The 13,653-nt window shown below is 48.4% G+C and overlaps 1 protein-coding gene across 3 annotated transcripts in view; it reads left to right on the top strand.

Annotated features, from left to right (window-relative positions):
- The window catches only part of STAB1 (stabilin 1), a 53,292-nt gene that overhangs the window by 29,668 nt on the left and 9,971 nt on the right, over positions 1-13,653 (top strand). For all 3 annotated transcript variants that reach the window (XR_005630390.1, XM_039733860.1, XM_039733859.1), the window contains 20 exons: positions 467-597; positions 966-1,074; positions 1,289-1,366; positions 1,728-1,829; positions 2,309-2,416; positions 2,879-3,010; positions 3,197-3,325; positions 4,027-4,083; positions 4,811-4,906; positions 5,983-6,178; positions 6,659-6,754; positions 7,744-7,789; positions 8,440-8,519; positions 9,431-9,556; positions 10,033-10,106; positions 10,451-10,525; positions 11,102-11,221; positions 12,188-12,235; positions 12,358-12,441; positions 13,113-13,259. Coding sequence is in view for 2 of the 3 variants with exons in the window: in XM_039733860.1 (XP_039589794.1) it covers positions 467-597; positions 966-1,074; positions 1,289-1,366; positions 1,728-1,829; positions 2,309-2,416; positions 2,879-3,010; positions 3,197-3,325; positions 4,027-4,083; positions 4,811-4,906; positions 5,983-6,178; positions 6,659-6,754; positions 7,744-7,789; positions 8,440-8,519; positions 9,431-9,556; positions 10,033-10,106; positions 10,451-10,525; positions 11,102-11,221; positions 12,188-12,235; positions 12,358-12,441; positions 13,113-13,259 (2,034 nt within the window). In the remaining variant the exon portion in view is untranslated. The remainder of the gene's footprint in view (positions 1-466; positions 598-965; positions 1,075-1,288; positions 1,367-1,727; positions 1,830-2,308; positions 2,417-2,878; positions 3,011-3,196; positions 3,326-4,026; positions 4,084-4,810; positions 4,907-5,982; positions 6,179-6,658; positions 6,755-7,743; positions 7,790-8,439; positions 8,520-9,430; positions 9,557-10,032; positions 10,107-10,450; positions 10,526-11,101; positions 11,222-12,187; positions 12,236-12,357; positions 12,442-13,112; positions 13,260-13,653) is intronic.

The following is a 13,653-nucleotide window of genomic DNA, read 5'->3' as shown; positions in this document are numbered from 1 at the left end:
GGGAACAAGAGAGACCCTCCACAGACTGCACTAAGTCTATGGAAACTCACTATTATGGACAGCCTCTAACTTGAGCTTCAGCTCACCTGACCCGCTGCATACAAAATTGCTTTTGCCAGCAGTTGTATTGGTCCTTCCCCCAGGACTGATGTTGGGCATTCAAAAAGGATTTATGGATATGACTGAATGTGTTTGAAGGAAAACTGATTTGGGAAGGTAGAGCTTAAAGCAGCAGGTTTTCCCTTGGCAATCAGGTGTCAGCTGTTTTGGCCAAACCACCTGTGGTACTGATTGCTTGCCATGCCCAGGAGAGGCAGGAGATCCTGCTGTGCTGCTGAGCACCTGCCCTGCTCCTTCCCATCCCTTTCAGATGGCTGCGAGAGCGGGATGGCTGTTGGGTGTACTTTGCACTATAGATGTGGCAGTAGTGTGTCTTATTTATTCATTTTTCTGCTTTGGACAACAGAAATCTCTCTTCAGCATCCCAGCAGGAGCCAATGTCACTGTCCTGGTGCCATCAGAGGCAGCTATCAAGAACTTGAGCAATGCTGACAAAGATTTCTGGTTGACCCCTTACATGCTGCCGTTTTTAGTCAGGTATGAGAAGCCTCCTGCTTTTGCTTTACTGGGCCAAACAACAGTAACAGAGCCTTGAAATTGATTTTTTTTCTTGTGAAAACATGACCAATGAGGACATATCTTGAGATAAATGAAGCAAATTTAAATATCTAGCAGGCAAAAATTAAAACATAATAGACCACAAACCATGGGAAGTGAGTTTATGTTTCACGTATTTGCAGAGAGATTTTCCCAGTCAGATGGCATCAGAACAATTCTCTCCATTGTTCTCTCCACAAGCTAAAGTACTTCCTGTCAGAGAAGTAAATGTTGGGTGCTATGGTCTTATCTCCTTGTCATTACCAACACTTCCCTAATCTTTTCTTTATCTGATTTGTTCCCCACAGAGCCCACTTCCTTGAAGGTGTCTTCACTGCTGAAAAGCTCAAAAAGTATGGGCCAGAATTACCCACTCTCAACCCACAGACCAGATGGCAGATAAACACCACGAGTGGCGTAAGGCTTTCTTACATAAAGCTCAAATTTAACTGCTGAGGGGCTGCTGTTTCCAGTGAGGAGCCTGGGTGGGACACTGGTGCCCCCAAATGCAGGCAGCTTTCAAAAACTGCACCCAGATTAACCATGTGCAGCCTTGAAAGAACAACGTATTTGTTTTGAATTTGCTTTGCACTTCCTGATCCTTTTGATTCTCCCTCTGGTTCTTGTGCAGGTACTGACCATCCAGAATGCAAGTGTAGTTGTCAGTGACATCCCTGCCAGCAATGGCATCATCCATGTCCTCAGTAAGGTACGTCAGTACATGTGGCACTGGGAAATGCTGCAGTTGTAGCAGCAGGCTTATGTAGCAGCCTCTGTTACAGGGCCAAGGAGGAACACATGTCTGGATGGTTAGGAAGGGATATAAAGGCAAAATATATGAGGTTATCACAAGGTCCTGACAGATGTTTCCTGTGCAGCAGTGTTCAATGTTTAAAACATTTGTCTCCAGGATCAGTGGGAGGAGAGTTCCCCTTCTCTTGGCTGATAGAAGAGTTCAGGCTATTGCAGGACTGTGTGAAACAAGACCTTTTGATTGTCTTTCTTGCAAGCAAGGCAGGAGTCTGGTGAGATTCCCCTCAGCCCCTTGCTCAGCCTCGCTCTTTTGGCAGGTTTTGTTGCCATCCCCAGGAGATATCCCCCCAAGCCCTCCTGGTCTGCAGGAGCAGCTCAGCTCAGTGGCCTCCTTCAGCACATTCCAGGAGTTGCTAGAGGTAAGCAGCCGAGGTGAGCACAGCTGTCACTGTCACAACAGTCTTTGGAGCAAATGCCCACCTCACCCCTACTGGGGGACCTAAATTTGGGCTGCCTGGAAAGAAAGGAGATCGTGTGTGTCCTGCAGGAGAGGTCTTCTAGGAAAGCTTTTGTGCAGCCCAAGAGCTCCATAATTGCAGTTAGATCTCTAGATCACTGCCATGTGTTACAGTGGAAGATGACCTGTCTACTGCAGGTGCTCTGATGCCTGTACAAGGCAGAGAAAACCAGGAGAAAGGGAAGGCTTTTTCATAGCTGGGAAGCTGCTCTTATGTCAGCCAGGACAAGGAGCAAGCAATCAGATGTGTATGGCTGAGCAGAAGTTGGATATCCCATTTTCAAGCTCTCCCTCTTGCCTTTGTAATTGATCTCTCATGTGATTTGGGTTTTAGTGAGTACAAGGGTAATTGCTAATGTTACTTTCCTGGATATTTTTTAGGAGTACCAGCTTATTGGGAAAGTTGAGTCCTCTGAACAATACACAATTTTTGTTCCTGGAAATAACTCCATTGAGGAGTACTGCCGTGCTGCCAATGTGACCCAGCTGGTAAGCTCACTGCTTGCTTGCAGTTTGAATATGTGCTGTGGTGGGTGCAGGGGCATGTACATTGCCAAATAGCTCAGGGGATTTTAGCATGCAGAGGAGGTGAATATCTGATGCTAAAAGCTGGGAGAAATGTGGCAGAGAAATGAGAGGATTTCCAGGGGTGCTGCAGTGGGGTCTGAAAAGAATATTTGGACCCCAAGTGCAGAGTAAATTAGTATGTGGATAGATGGCACAATACCTTCCACTTCCTGGCTGGCTGTGGCAATTCTCAGACTTCTGAAAGCATTAATGGGTTCATCAAGTATCAGAATCTCAAGTGTGATCAGTGTCCTCTGTGACAGAGAGTTTCTAGGCTCTGTGGGCTTAATTAGTCATTAGAGGTGCTTAGGTAGATTTCTTATACCATACCTCTGACTGAATTGTAGTCTATGAAGGCTAAAATTTGTATTTTTGTGGATTTAGGACAATGAAACAGTGCAGTATCACATTATTCTGGGAGAGAAGCTCTTGCCTGCAGACTTGAGAAGTGGAGTTCACAAGAACAGCATGCTAGGGCTCTCCTACTGGCTGATGTTTTACCAAAACAGCACTCAGGTAAGGGAGGCAGGCTGTCCTGCCATCTGAGGCTCTGGATTGACCTATCACTTCCTAAGGCTGGTGACCCAATATTCCCATTTCTCTTTTGCACACCCTCACTGCTGAACTGTCTTGGAGCTGCCAAGCAATCCATGCAAAAGGAGTTGAAGGTTATTGTCTCAGCTGTTATCTCCTGCTTTGCAGAAGTTTGTCAATAAGATTCCTTTGGATGGAACATCCTTTGAGACGAGGAATGGCATCCTGATTGGGGTGTCCCAGGTGCTCCAGGTCCAGAAGAATCGCTGCACTGCCAATACCACCACCATACTGAAGGTAATGGTGACGTCCAAGGAGCTGACATCATTTCACAGGGTTCCTCCACCTGCCGAGCCAAACTGGTGGGTAACAGGCCACCTTCCTTGGCTGCCCTCATGGATGAGACAGTAGCTTGTGGTGTAACCCCAGATGAGCCTCATGAAATGGGACATTGTGGAGATTTGGCACCTCCTACCTGGAGATTCTGTACATCTAATGCAGCTCTTGTGCAGATCAGCTCCCTTGCTGTGTCTCCCTCACAATGCCAGCCATGGGGCTGGCTAGTGCAGGGACTCTCAGATACTCAGCTGTGGAAGGAAAATCCAGCCCAATTTTTGCATGCCATGACCACAAACTCCCTTAGGAAATGCTCCCTGGTTTGCCTGAGAGTCATGGCCAAAAGTCCAGCTTGGATGTACCTTGTGGCTCATGGCAGTTAAGCCACTAAACCTGAAGATTGCAGTGTCAGACTGCCTGCTACAGAGCAGGAAAAAAGTATTTGCAGACTTTTGTGAAGGAACCTCAGGGCTACAAAAATTCTTGGGACTCAGGAGAGGTGTGGCATATGATCTTTTCTTTTGGTGTTTTGAGGCACAGAGATAAAAACATCTTTGTCCCAGCCAGCAGCCTGTAGAGCAGCATTTGTAATTCAAGGTTAGTGTCTTGGTGTGATGTGGGTAGAGGGCACCTGGTGACTTGTCCTGTTCTCTGTGCCCTAGTCAAGGTGCGGCAAGTGTGACAAGGGGATCAAGTGTCCTTCTGGATCAGTTCTTTTGGTGAGTCTTGGATCCATCTGCCCTTGAGTACTCTGTAGCTCATGCACTGCCAACGTTTGCAAGAAAAAGCAGAAACCAAGCGGAGAGTTACACAGGAAAAACATGGACATGAATCATGAAGCTCCACCCAGCTGGCACCAGGTTTTGCCTGAATTTCAGGAGCCTTTTCATTTTCACACTTAACAGGGAAGAAGAGATGTCTTTTTTTTTAATTTTTTTTTTTTATCTTTGACTATTTTGGCATTATCATCAAGAAAAGGCAATTTGGGAGTGCCTGTAGCAATTTCCCTGTCTGTCTGGACCATTGATTTGTTCATGCAGATGGGCTGGCTATGCCTGCAGCTTGTTTGGGAGTGAGTGACAAACATATCCAGAGAGGAAAATAACTAAGCATTTCATTTCCATGCTGGCTGTGAAATGCCTAGCAGTTACATCTGGCTTCTTAGGCCTCACTGCTTTACCCTATACCCAAAAATTCCCAATTCTTTTTTTCTCAGTATTCAGACCATCATGTACCATGAGTTTGGCAGATAAAAAAATAGACTCTATGTGGTGACCTCACATCCAGAGATGCTTCATTGGTCCCAGCTCTGGATAGTTCAGATTTTTAGGGCTATTCCTGTCAGATACAAAGCAAGAACACTGCCATAGTGCACCAAAATGTACATTATTTGTCTAAATATTGTAGTGTCTCCTATGTGTGTGTCTATGTTGATTATATCCTCAGGAGCCCCTTGGAAGAGGGAATCTCGCTAACTGCAGATTGCGCTCTGCGGGTGGAGGAACAACAGGCTGCCATTTCACCTGTGCAAAGGTTTCTCTGGTGAGAAAAACATTTGCCTCTGATTCATTTTGCTAAAGCACGATAGATGGGTGTGAGAAGCACAGCCATGGAAGTGCAGGCTGTGCTGAAATCCTCGCTGTGTTTGTGCCATTGCACAGCTGAGACTGGGGTTGTCTGGGAATTGCTCTCTATCCGGGAGGTGGAGGGCACTGGAACAACAAAAGATCTGCAGAAATGTCTGCATGGTGATGGATTGGGACCTGCTGCTTCGGTATTGTTGCTCTGGGTTTTGTCCTGCAGAGGAAGAGAAGGAGTTGAATGTTTGCAGTCTGGTTTCCTAAGGAAATGAGGCATGAATGATGGCATTCTGCTTGTGCCTGTGCCTTCCCGAATAACTGATGACTCACTGGAGCCGAACCAAAGGGAGGAGCAGAAGGGCTCACACCTCATGTTGTGTGTATTATGGCCCCTACCAGTTTTGTGAAAATGGGTTGCTGGAAGAAAACACTTAAAGAGAAAATGGTAAAAAAAAAAAGGCTTGTGTGAATTGACGTCTTATAGGTGTTGCAGGATCACTTGGAAAGTTTAGAGGGAATGGGAAATTGAAAAGGGAGAGGGGGAGTTAGATTTACTGTACTCACATAGAGAGTTTCAGTCAGCACTTGTCCCTCATTTGGCACTTTTGCATGGCTTCATTAGATGTTGTTTCTCATCATCTGTAATATCTAACTTTGTCCTGTCATGATTTTCTTTCCTCCGTGGGTAGATGCAGAAAGAAGTGACAGCAGTTAAATCAGGTTTTGGAACCAAATCACCTCCTGCCAAAGCCTCTCTCTACCCAGCAGAGAGACACACTGAGGACACAGGCAGGAGCTGGGCTGGAGGGGCACAGGATATTTCAGTTACTCACCAAAGGGCCCATGTTTCCCAAGGGCAGTGCAGACCTTTACAAGAAGCTCTGAGCAACACAACCTCACTTCAGGGTGTTCACTCAATCCTACCCGTTCCTTCCATGTGCTGTCAGAAATTATGGCTGTCACACAGACACAATCAAGCTGTACCTTGTCTGTGTGCACAGGATGGCTCACCCCAGCTTGCTCTTGTTGGTTTTCCAGACATCCGTCTGCTGCCCCGGCTACTACGGCCACATGTGTGAGATGTGCCCCGGGAAGCCAGGCCGGTGGTGCTCTGGGAACGGGGAGTGCCAGGATGGCATCCAGGGCAGCGGGGAGTGCCGCTGCCTGGAGGGCTTCCACGGCACTGCCTGTGAGATGTGTGAAGTGGGACGGTACGGAGCCGACTGCAAATCAGGTGACACCCGTGGCTGTGGCAGCTTGGCTCTGCCAAACTGCTTGCAAGGGCAGAAAGGTGGCCACAGCTCAGCTCTCAGGAGGGGTGGTGGGAGAGCAGAAAGGTGCCAAGACTCTGAGACAGGCAAATGGCTGCCAGGTCTCTGAGAGAGAGACAGCAGGAGTGAGCACTTGTGGCCAGCTAGAGGAGTGGCCCCATTTTGCATCCTCAAACCAAGCATGTGCTGTGCTGCGCTGCTTTTCCTGCTGCCACCCAAACTACAGCAAGCACAGGCAGGTGATCTCTTCCTGTGCTTTTTGGCCTGGCAGTGGGGCATCAAGAGCTGATACTCCTGTGACATTTTCTTTTGATACTCCTGTGACATTTTCTTGATGGCAGTTTGATGTGTTGGATTAGTAACAGAGCAGACAATGAAATGGCAGCAAGGCTCTTCTGGTGAGCCTGGCTGGTTTGACAGTGGTGTTTGTATTTGCCCTGCAGAGTGTGCCTGTGACAATGGCATTTGTAACGACGGGCTGCGAGGGGACGGGAGCTGCGAGTGCTTCCCGGGGTGGACGGGCCCCACCTGCCAAGAAAGTACGTGAGTGTGAAGGGGCCTCTGGTGTAAGAGTGGCAGAGAAATCTGAGGGATCCCATCGAGTTTTCAGAGCAGCTCTGTCTGCTCTGACCACAGAGTCACATGTACTCTGCATTCCCCCAAAACCTTTACAGACTCTGCTTTCTCATTCCTGCACACAAGCTGCATTTGCTGTGACTTCCCCAACCGTTTATTTTGGTAACCCAAGAAAAGCCTATCCCTGCTTCTACCTTCACTGAGGTTAGAGGCACCTCAAAACCAGCGCCTTGCTCTGGGAGAGAAATGGGAGCTTCCAACCACATTGAGTTGGTCATGAGTCCTGTTGCTTTCCTAAGAAGGTGGCAGGGCTTGATTTGAATTTTCAAAAGGCCCCAGTGTGTTTGCTGAGCTGCTTTTTCTGCTCACAGATGCAGTCACACAGGTGAGCTCAGGCCACAGTCTGCAGTTTTCAACAAATCTGTCATTGTGTGTTAGAATAACATGTTGAAGATGGACTTAGGATTTTGATTAGCATTTGGGTGAGGATGGACTTAGGATTTTGATTAGCATTTGCTCCATGAGCTTCTAAATACCTTGAGATTTTAAAGGTTTGCACATAAAGGTTGATTTTATTGTGAATTTAGAAATAGAAATCAAGCATAGCTGTCCTACTAGTGCAAATGCCAAGCATGAAAGCAGCTCATCTTTTGTTTCAAAAGGGCCAAAACCAAATGGCTCTGTGTTCTGGGTTAATGAGGTTTCAGTTCTTGTTTTGTTCTGACCAGTGTAGAGGCCACACAGATAAAATCAAGTTGAACCATTAGCTGAGACAGAGAACACCAAATTCCCTCTCTTGCAAAGTGCCAAAACATAAATCCCATGAGATTTTCCTGCTGCCACACAGGACAAGACAGTTAGCATCACTCCTGGTTTGCAGGCTCCTTTTCTCTAGATGGTAGAAATGGCCCCAGCTGAAAATTCCAAGTTATATTTGTGTTTTCTTTTGCAGGAATCAAAATTGACTTATGCAATAACACCTGCCATCAAATGGCCAAGTAAGTGCAGAAGAAGGGCTGAGTCATCCATGTGTGTTTGTGTGAGTTTTACTCAGAGGTGATTCTGGCTCAGGGCTTGGCAGAGGGCTGGCAGAAGGTGCCTGCTCATCAAAGATTCATAATTGTCAGTTCCTTTCTGGGAGCTCTCTTTGGACCTGAGCCATGCGTAGTCTCCCCAAGGATTTTGTCTGTCCAGGCATAAATCCAATCTAAGTTCCTTCAGCATGTGTGGATGGCAGAAAGCAGAGATTCCAAAGTGCTCCAAGGCTGGCCTTATTCATGGAGCAAATCAACCAGCCTTTTACAAACTCTTTCTGCTCCTGCCAAGGAATGAAACAGGGCTGGAATGACTCCCCTGGCTCCCTTCTCCATCCATTATCCAGAGCCCTGGTTTAGGCAGGGACCCTGCCATCCCCCTTGCACCTTGCAGAAGCTCGTGGGTGTGGTGAGGGTGCACTGTGGGAGGCCTGGGCTGGACACCAGGCCCTGGCCAGTGTGACTGGAGTGTTTGGAGTTGTAAAGGAATACCTGGAATGTGCCTCCTGTGGTCATTGTGGTCTCTTGCATATGCCAAATTTGAACAGTGCTTCTCACCAGCCAAGCAAATCAGGAGGTGTTGTCAGTGATTGTTTATCCCTGTCTTGTTTCAGCTGCCTCAACAGTTCCACAGATTCCCAGCCTACCTGCTTCTGCTCTGCTGGATACACAGGGAATGGGACCCACTGCACAGGTGTGTCCAGCAAAGACAAGGGGAAGTAATTGGCAGGAAGCTGCCAGAGGAAAGATCACTCAAATCCTTTTCCTCTCAGCCATGAACCATGAACTCTGCCATGCTTTGGTAGAGATGTTTTCCAGTCCAGAGCTTTACACAGGATGCTCCTGATGTTGCTAAAGCCTGCAAGAGAGGGATAAAAGGGCAGGCAAGTGTAGGAGGGCAGTTCTTACAGCCTGATGTACATGAATGGATTGTACTTGTTCTAGTATGATAGTATTGGTGGCAAAGTTATAACAATTTTGGCCATGAATACTTGGAATGCGGGGTTTCAATTTCTTAAAACTTTGTGATTCTTCTATTTGCTGGCCATACCAAAACCAGATAATAGTGCAGCAGTAGAGCCAAAAAGAGGTGGAATTTCAGAACACTTTACCAGAGCTACATTACATACCTTGTTTATGTCAAAAGCAAACAGACCAGGAAAAAAACAAGTGATCAAATTGTAACAGTCAAAACACTGGTAGACATTCCGATTTCTTTTCAGTATTGCCCTTGTTGGAAAGTGAGTAAGGGGGGAAAAAAGAAAAAAAAAAACACAAAAAAAAAAAAAAAAAAAAACACAACTCATACATGTAAGTTGTTCAGGTAAATGTATTTTTTCACATCTAACCGTTTGTGGTCAGTGAGCAAATGCTGTGAGGGAAAGATTTCCAGTTTGGAGGTTACATATGCTCAGCTTATTGACTTGGACTGACCTGTCTCAGGTCTGGATAAAGCCCCATGTCCTAAAAGAACCATAAGTTTCTTTGAGAAACAAAGAGATTTTAACAAGATGTTGTGATTTTGTAAGCTATATGATCATTCTGGCACAGTTGACCATTCCTAGGTGCTCTGAGCTGATCTGCTGCTCTTGTTTTTGGTCACAGAAATAGATCCCTGCACTATTGACCACGGTGGCTGCTCCATGCACGCTGTGTGCACCAAGGTGTCCCCAGGAGAGAGAACCTGTGCTTGCAAGGAAGGCTATGCTGGGGACGGGACACTCTGCATGGGTGAGTGCTCAGAGTGTGTTTTGGGGGTAGCAGAAGAGCAGCATCAATTCTAAGGGGAATTTCAGACTAAAACACCAGTGTTCTGGTCTCAGACAAAAAGATTCCTGCAAGATTTCTTGCTCTTATGCGTGTCATGGAGAGGCCCGGGGACAGAGGGTGAGGGCAGTCTCTCACAGTGGTGCTCTGGGTGAAGATGGAGCTATGGGGAGTCCAGTCCTCTCATATTCTTTAAAGTACATCCAGACAGGCTTCAAATTTTTTGTGGGCAGATTTGTCACAGCCCAGAGGCCCACATGTGTCAGGAGTAACATTGTATTTACACCCTATTCCTTTGCTATCACAAGACACTTCCCAGGAAAGTGTTCCCCAAGTTGGAAGGTTCTTGCTGTTACTTTCCCAAAACCTCTTTGGATCACCAGTTCCCAGCTGCCTTGAGCAGCCCTCAGCAATAACTTGGCCTTATTGTTTTGCTGCAGAAATTGATCTCTGTCTGGAAAGCAATGGGGGCTGCCACACCAACGCAGAGTGCATCAAAACAGGCCCAAAGAAGGTGAGTGTGTAGGGTGGATGTCAGGGCAACATTACCATGGAAGTTGTCACAGCTGTCACTAGAGACAGTTCTGTCCATTGCAGTGCCTTGCTTTGTGCTTACTCCCTTCCATGTAGAGAAGGTTCCTTGGAAGAGCATGAAAACATTGCTGTTTCCATGAGAGCAGATGGCTTTGCTGGCCAGAGGCTGGAGGCAATCTCGGGTTATATTTGTTGTGGACACAAGCTTGGTTATCCATGGAGGTAGCAATAGTTGCTACACCACATGCCTTCTGTCCAGAGCAGCCCTTGTGTGTTTCCTTTATTTGGTCCAAGTTTGAGCCCAAGGATCTGTTCTCCCTCCAGGTTGCCTGCAACTGCCTGCCTGGTTACAGTGGGGATGGTGTGAGCCAGTGCAACCCCATCAATTTGTGTGAACAGGTATGTCAGCATTTGGCTGCTTCCAGAGGTGAAGGCCACAGCCTGGGACTGTTCCCTTCTCCCAGGAGTTAACAGCAGGAACAGCATTAGCCTGGTTGGTTGGATCTGAAGTCTTGCTTTTCCACATGCTGAAGGATTTCCTTGTGTGTTTGGTCTCCATTGCATCCTGCAGTCACTTGCAGTTCTGTCTGTCACCCAGCATTCCCTCAGGGTGGAAAGTGGGACGGAGGGTTGGAGGCATGTGGGCTTTTTCCTTTGTGTCCACTTCATGTTGGATGTGCTCAAAAGCCTCAGAGTGTTCTGTGCTCAGGGACATCATGCCAAGCTGTCCCTCTGAATCAGGGGCTTTGTCATGGACCCTGTGCTCTAAAGTGAGGTGTAAAATTTTATTTCATGGGTGGATTTGGTGCTGGGAAGCCCTTGAGAATTTGGGTGAGGTTTATTCTAAGGCACCAAACAGGGGGAAGGGATGGTTTCCTTTCACTGGGCTGGATGGAGTTTGCAGCTCCCACACACAAGCAGCAGTTCAGGTGGTTGGAGAAGCCTCTCCAAGCAGCCTTTTGCTTTCCCTGCCAGAACAACGGAGGCTGCAGCCCCTTTGGGCTCTGCAAGTACACGGGCCCTGGCACTCGGAACTGCTCCTGCTCCTGGCACAGCATTGGAGATGGCTTCACCTGCCGTGGCAAAGTGCATCAGGTGAGAGACCTGTGCTGCACCTTCTGTGCCCCCTGCCCTGCAGCAAAGCACTCCCTCATCTCCAGAGGGTGAGCAGGTCTTGGTGTCACATTGACACATGTGTGGTGTGGGAGAGGAGACAGGTGCTTTGAGCAAACGCCCCATAAATCATAGGTGTGTTTGGTGTGCCAGCTATGGGAGAGAACCATGGCAAAGCGACATTGCTCCAAAGGGTAGGAACACTTTGCTGCTGTCAGCAACATTGGCCATACCTCCAGGGGACTGCTTGCTTCATGTCATAAACAAATGGAAGTAGCCTTGTTTTTTCCCAAGACAACTCACTTCTGCCCCATGAGATGAGGGCAGATGTCCCCTGTGGCCATGCCAGGACTTGGGACCCAGCCTGGAGGGCAGCAGTCTATGTCCAGTTCTCTTGCCAGTGCAAGAGAACTGTCCTTGGGCAAGCTGGTGACCTTTTCAGGCAGTGGCAAATAAAAGCTATTCCCATAGCAGAGCCATGAGAAGAGATGGACTGTGTGTGTCTCTGCTCTTACTGAAAGCCAGTGTGGTGAGGAAAGGGTGTTTGCCTTCTAGGGTATGTCTGCCCTCTGGGCAGCGTCCCAGAACTGGCAGTGGCAGCACAGTGAGAATAAAGCAGAGATTTTGTGAAGCACTCGAGGTGTCCCATGAGCACAGGGCAGTTGCCCACGAGACAGGCTCTGCAGAACCAGCCAGCTTTCATCTTCTGGCCACTCCATCCTGCAGCATTCATGAGTGGTGCTGGCAGAGCTCTCTGCAGCATCCATGTCATCTGTGCCTGCAGAGCTGGTGAGGGAGGGAGGGAAGATCACTGTGGTGTGCCAGGAGAACTGGTGTCTCTTTGGGGTGGGAGAATGACTGAGAATGGAAGGAGCAGGTCACTGTGCTGGTTGGTGAGGAACCAGTGGAAGGGACCCTGCTAACACCAGCTCATTCCCTTTGTTTAAGGAGCTTGGAAGGATTCCAGATGCATCCATGTTCTTTAGGATGATACAGGTTGGTGACAGCTTTGTCCTTGTCTCTGTGTAGTGAATCCCACCTAGGGCTTTCTGCAAAGTGTTTTCCTAACTGGAACAATGTTTTCTGCTTTCCTTCCCACAAATACTCTTCTGACACAGGCAGAAAGCATCAAAGAACTCAGTGGGGCAGGGCCTTTCACTGTCTTCGTCCCACAGACAGATTTCATAGGAAACACCACAGTGGTAAGTGCCCTCCCATGCCAAGCTCTGCCTGGTGTTTGACAGCTCCAGTTGTGGCAATGTCCCCTCCAGGACTCTTCTGCCCAGTGAACCAGGGCAAAGGGGCTGTGCCACGGAGAGTTAAAGGCACCCCCTGTTCTTCATCAGTGTAAAAGCAGAAGTTTGTAGGCATCTCACTGAGGACACAGCCTGGACAGGGGTGGACATATCTCCTCTTGTTGGAGATGACATCTTGTGGGCCTCAGAGGCACTGTGCCAGATCAGTGGTGTGTGGTGCTTTTGGTGCCCATGGGGTTGGTAACAAGGCACCCATTCATCTGTGACTGACCCCTCACTCCTTCTGCCAGATCAGTGGTGTGTGGTGCTTTTGGTAACAAGACTCCCATTCATCTGTGACTGACCCGTTACTCCTTCCCAGGAATAAGAGAATGGCAGCTTTTTGGTGCCAGTGTAATGGAATATCCTAACCCCATCACTGACTAGTCAAGCTGGTTGAAATTTCCCAAAGCTCTGAAATGGTTTTGTGCCTTCAGTGTGTTTTGGGGGGACCATCTTCCTTGCAGAGATGAGTCAGAGGGAACTCAGGCAATCCAGGTGTCCCCCATTGGGGCTGGGGGCCCTGTGTGCAAGGCAAAGTGCCCTGGTGTGCCCTCACTCCTGTTTTCTGTCTCTAGTTTGAGGAGTGGAAGAGCAGAGGCCTCCTCCGGGACCTGCTTCGCTACCACGTGGTGGGCTGCCAGAAGTTGCTCTCCAGTGACCTGGAAGGCCATGAGTCCCTTACATCCTTATCTGGCCACAAAATAAAGATCACAGCGAACGAGGTACTTCCCTCTGCTGTCCCATTTGTCGGGATGTCACTTCTTCTGTCACGTGAAGGCACTGTGGGTGTGGCAGGTGACTTGCCCGGGGCCCACAGTGCGGGGCCGGGGCTGGCGGCAATCCAAGTTTCCCCTAATGGGGCTGGGGGCCCTGTGTGCAAGGCAAAGTGCCCCGGTGTGCCCTCACTCCTGTTTTCTGTCTCTAGTTTGAGGAGTGGAAGAGCAGAGGCCTCCTCCGGGACCTGCTTCGCTACCACGTGGTGGGCTGCCAGAAGTTGCTCTCCAGTGACCTGGAAGGCCATGAGTCCCTTACATCCTTATCTGGCCACAAAATAAAGATCACAGCGAACGAGGTACTTCCCTCTGCTGTCCCATTTGTCGGGATGTCACTTCTTCT

The sequence above is a fragment of the Passer montanus genome, unplaced genomic scaffold, assembly GCF_014805655.1.
Source record: "Passer montanus isolate IOZ18808 unplaced genomic scaffold, ASM1480565v1 scaffold9, whole genome shotgun sequence".
In the NCBI taxonomy this organism is placed as follows: Eukaryota; Metazoa; Chordata; class Aves; order Passeriformes; family Passeridae; genus Passer; species Passer montanus.
This window is presented reverse-complemented; position numbering and strand designations above follow the sequence as displayed.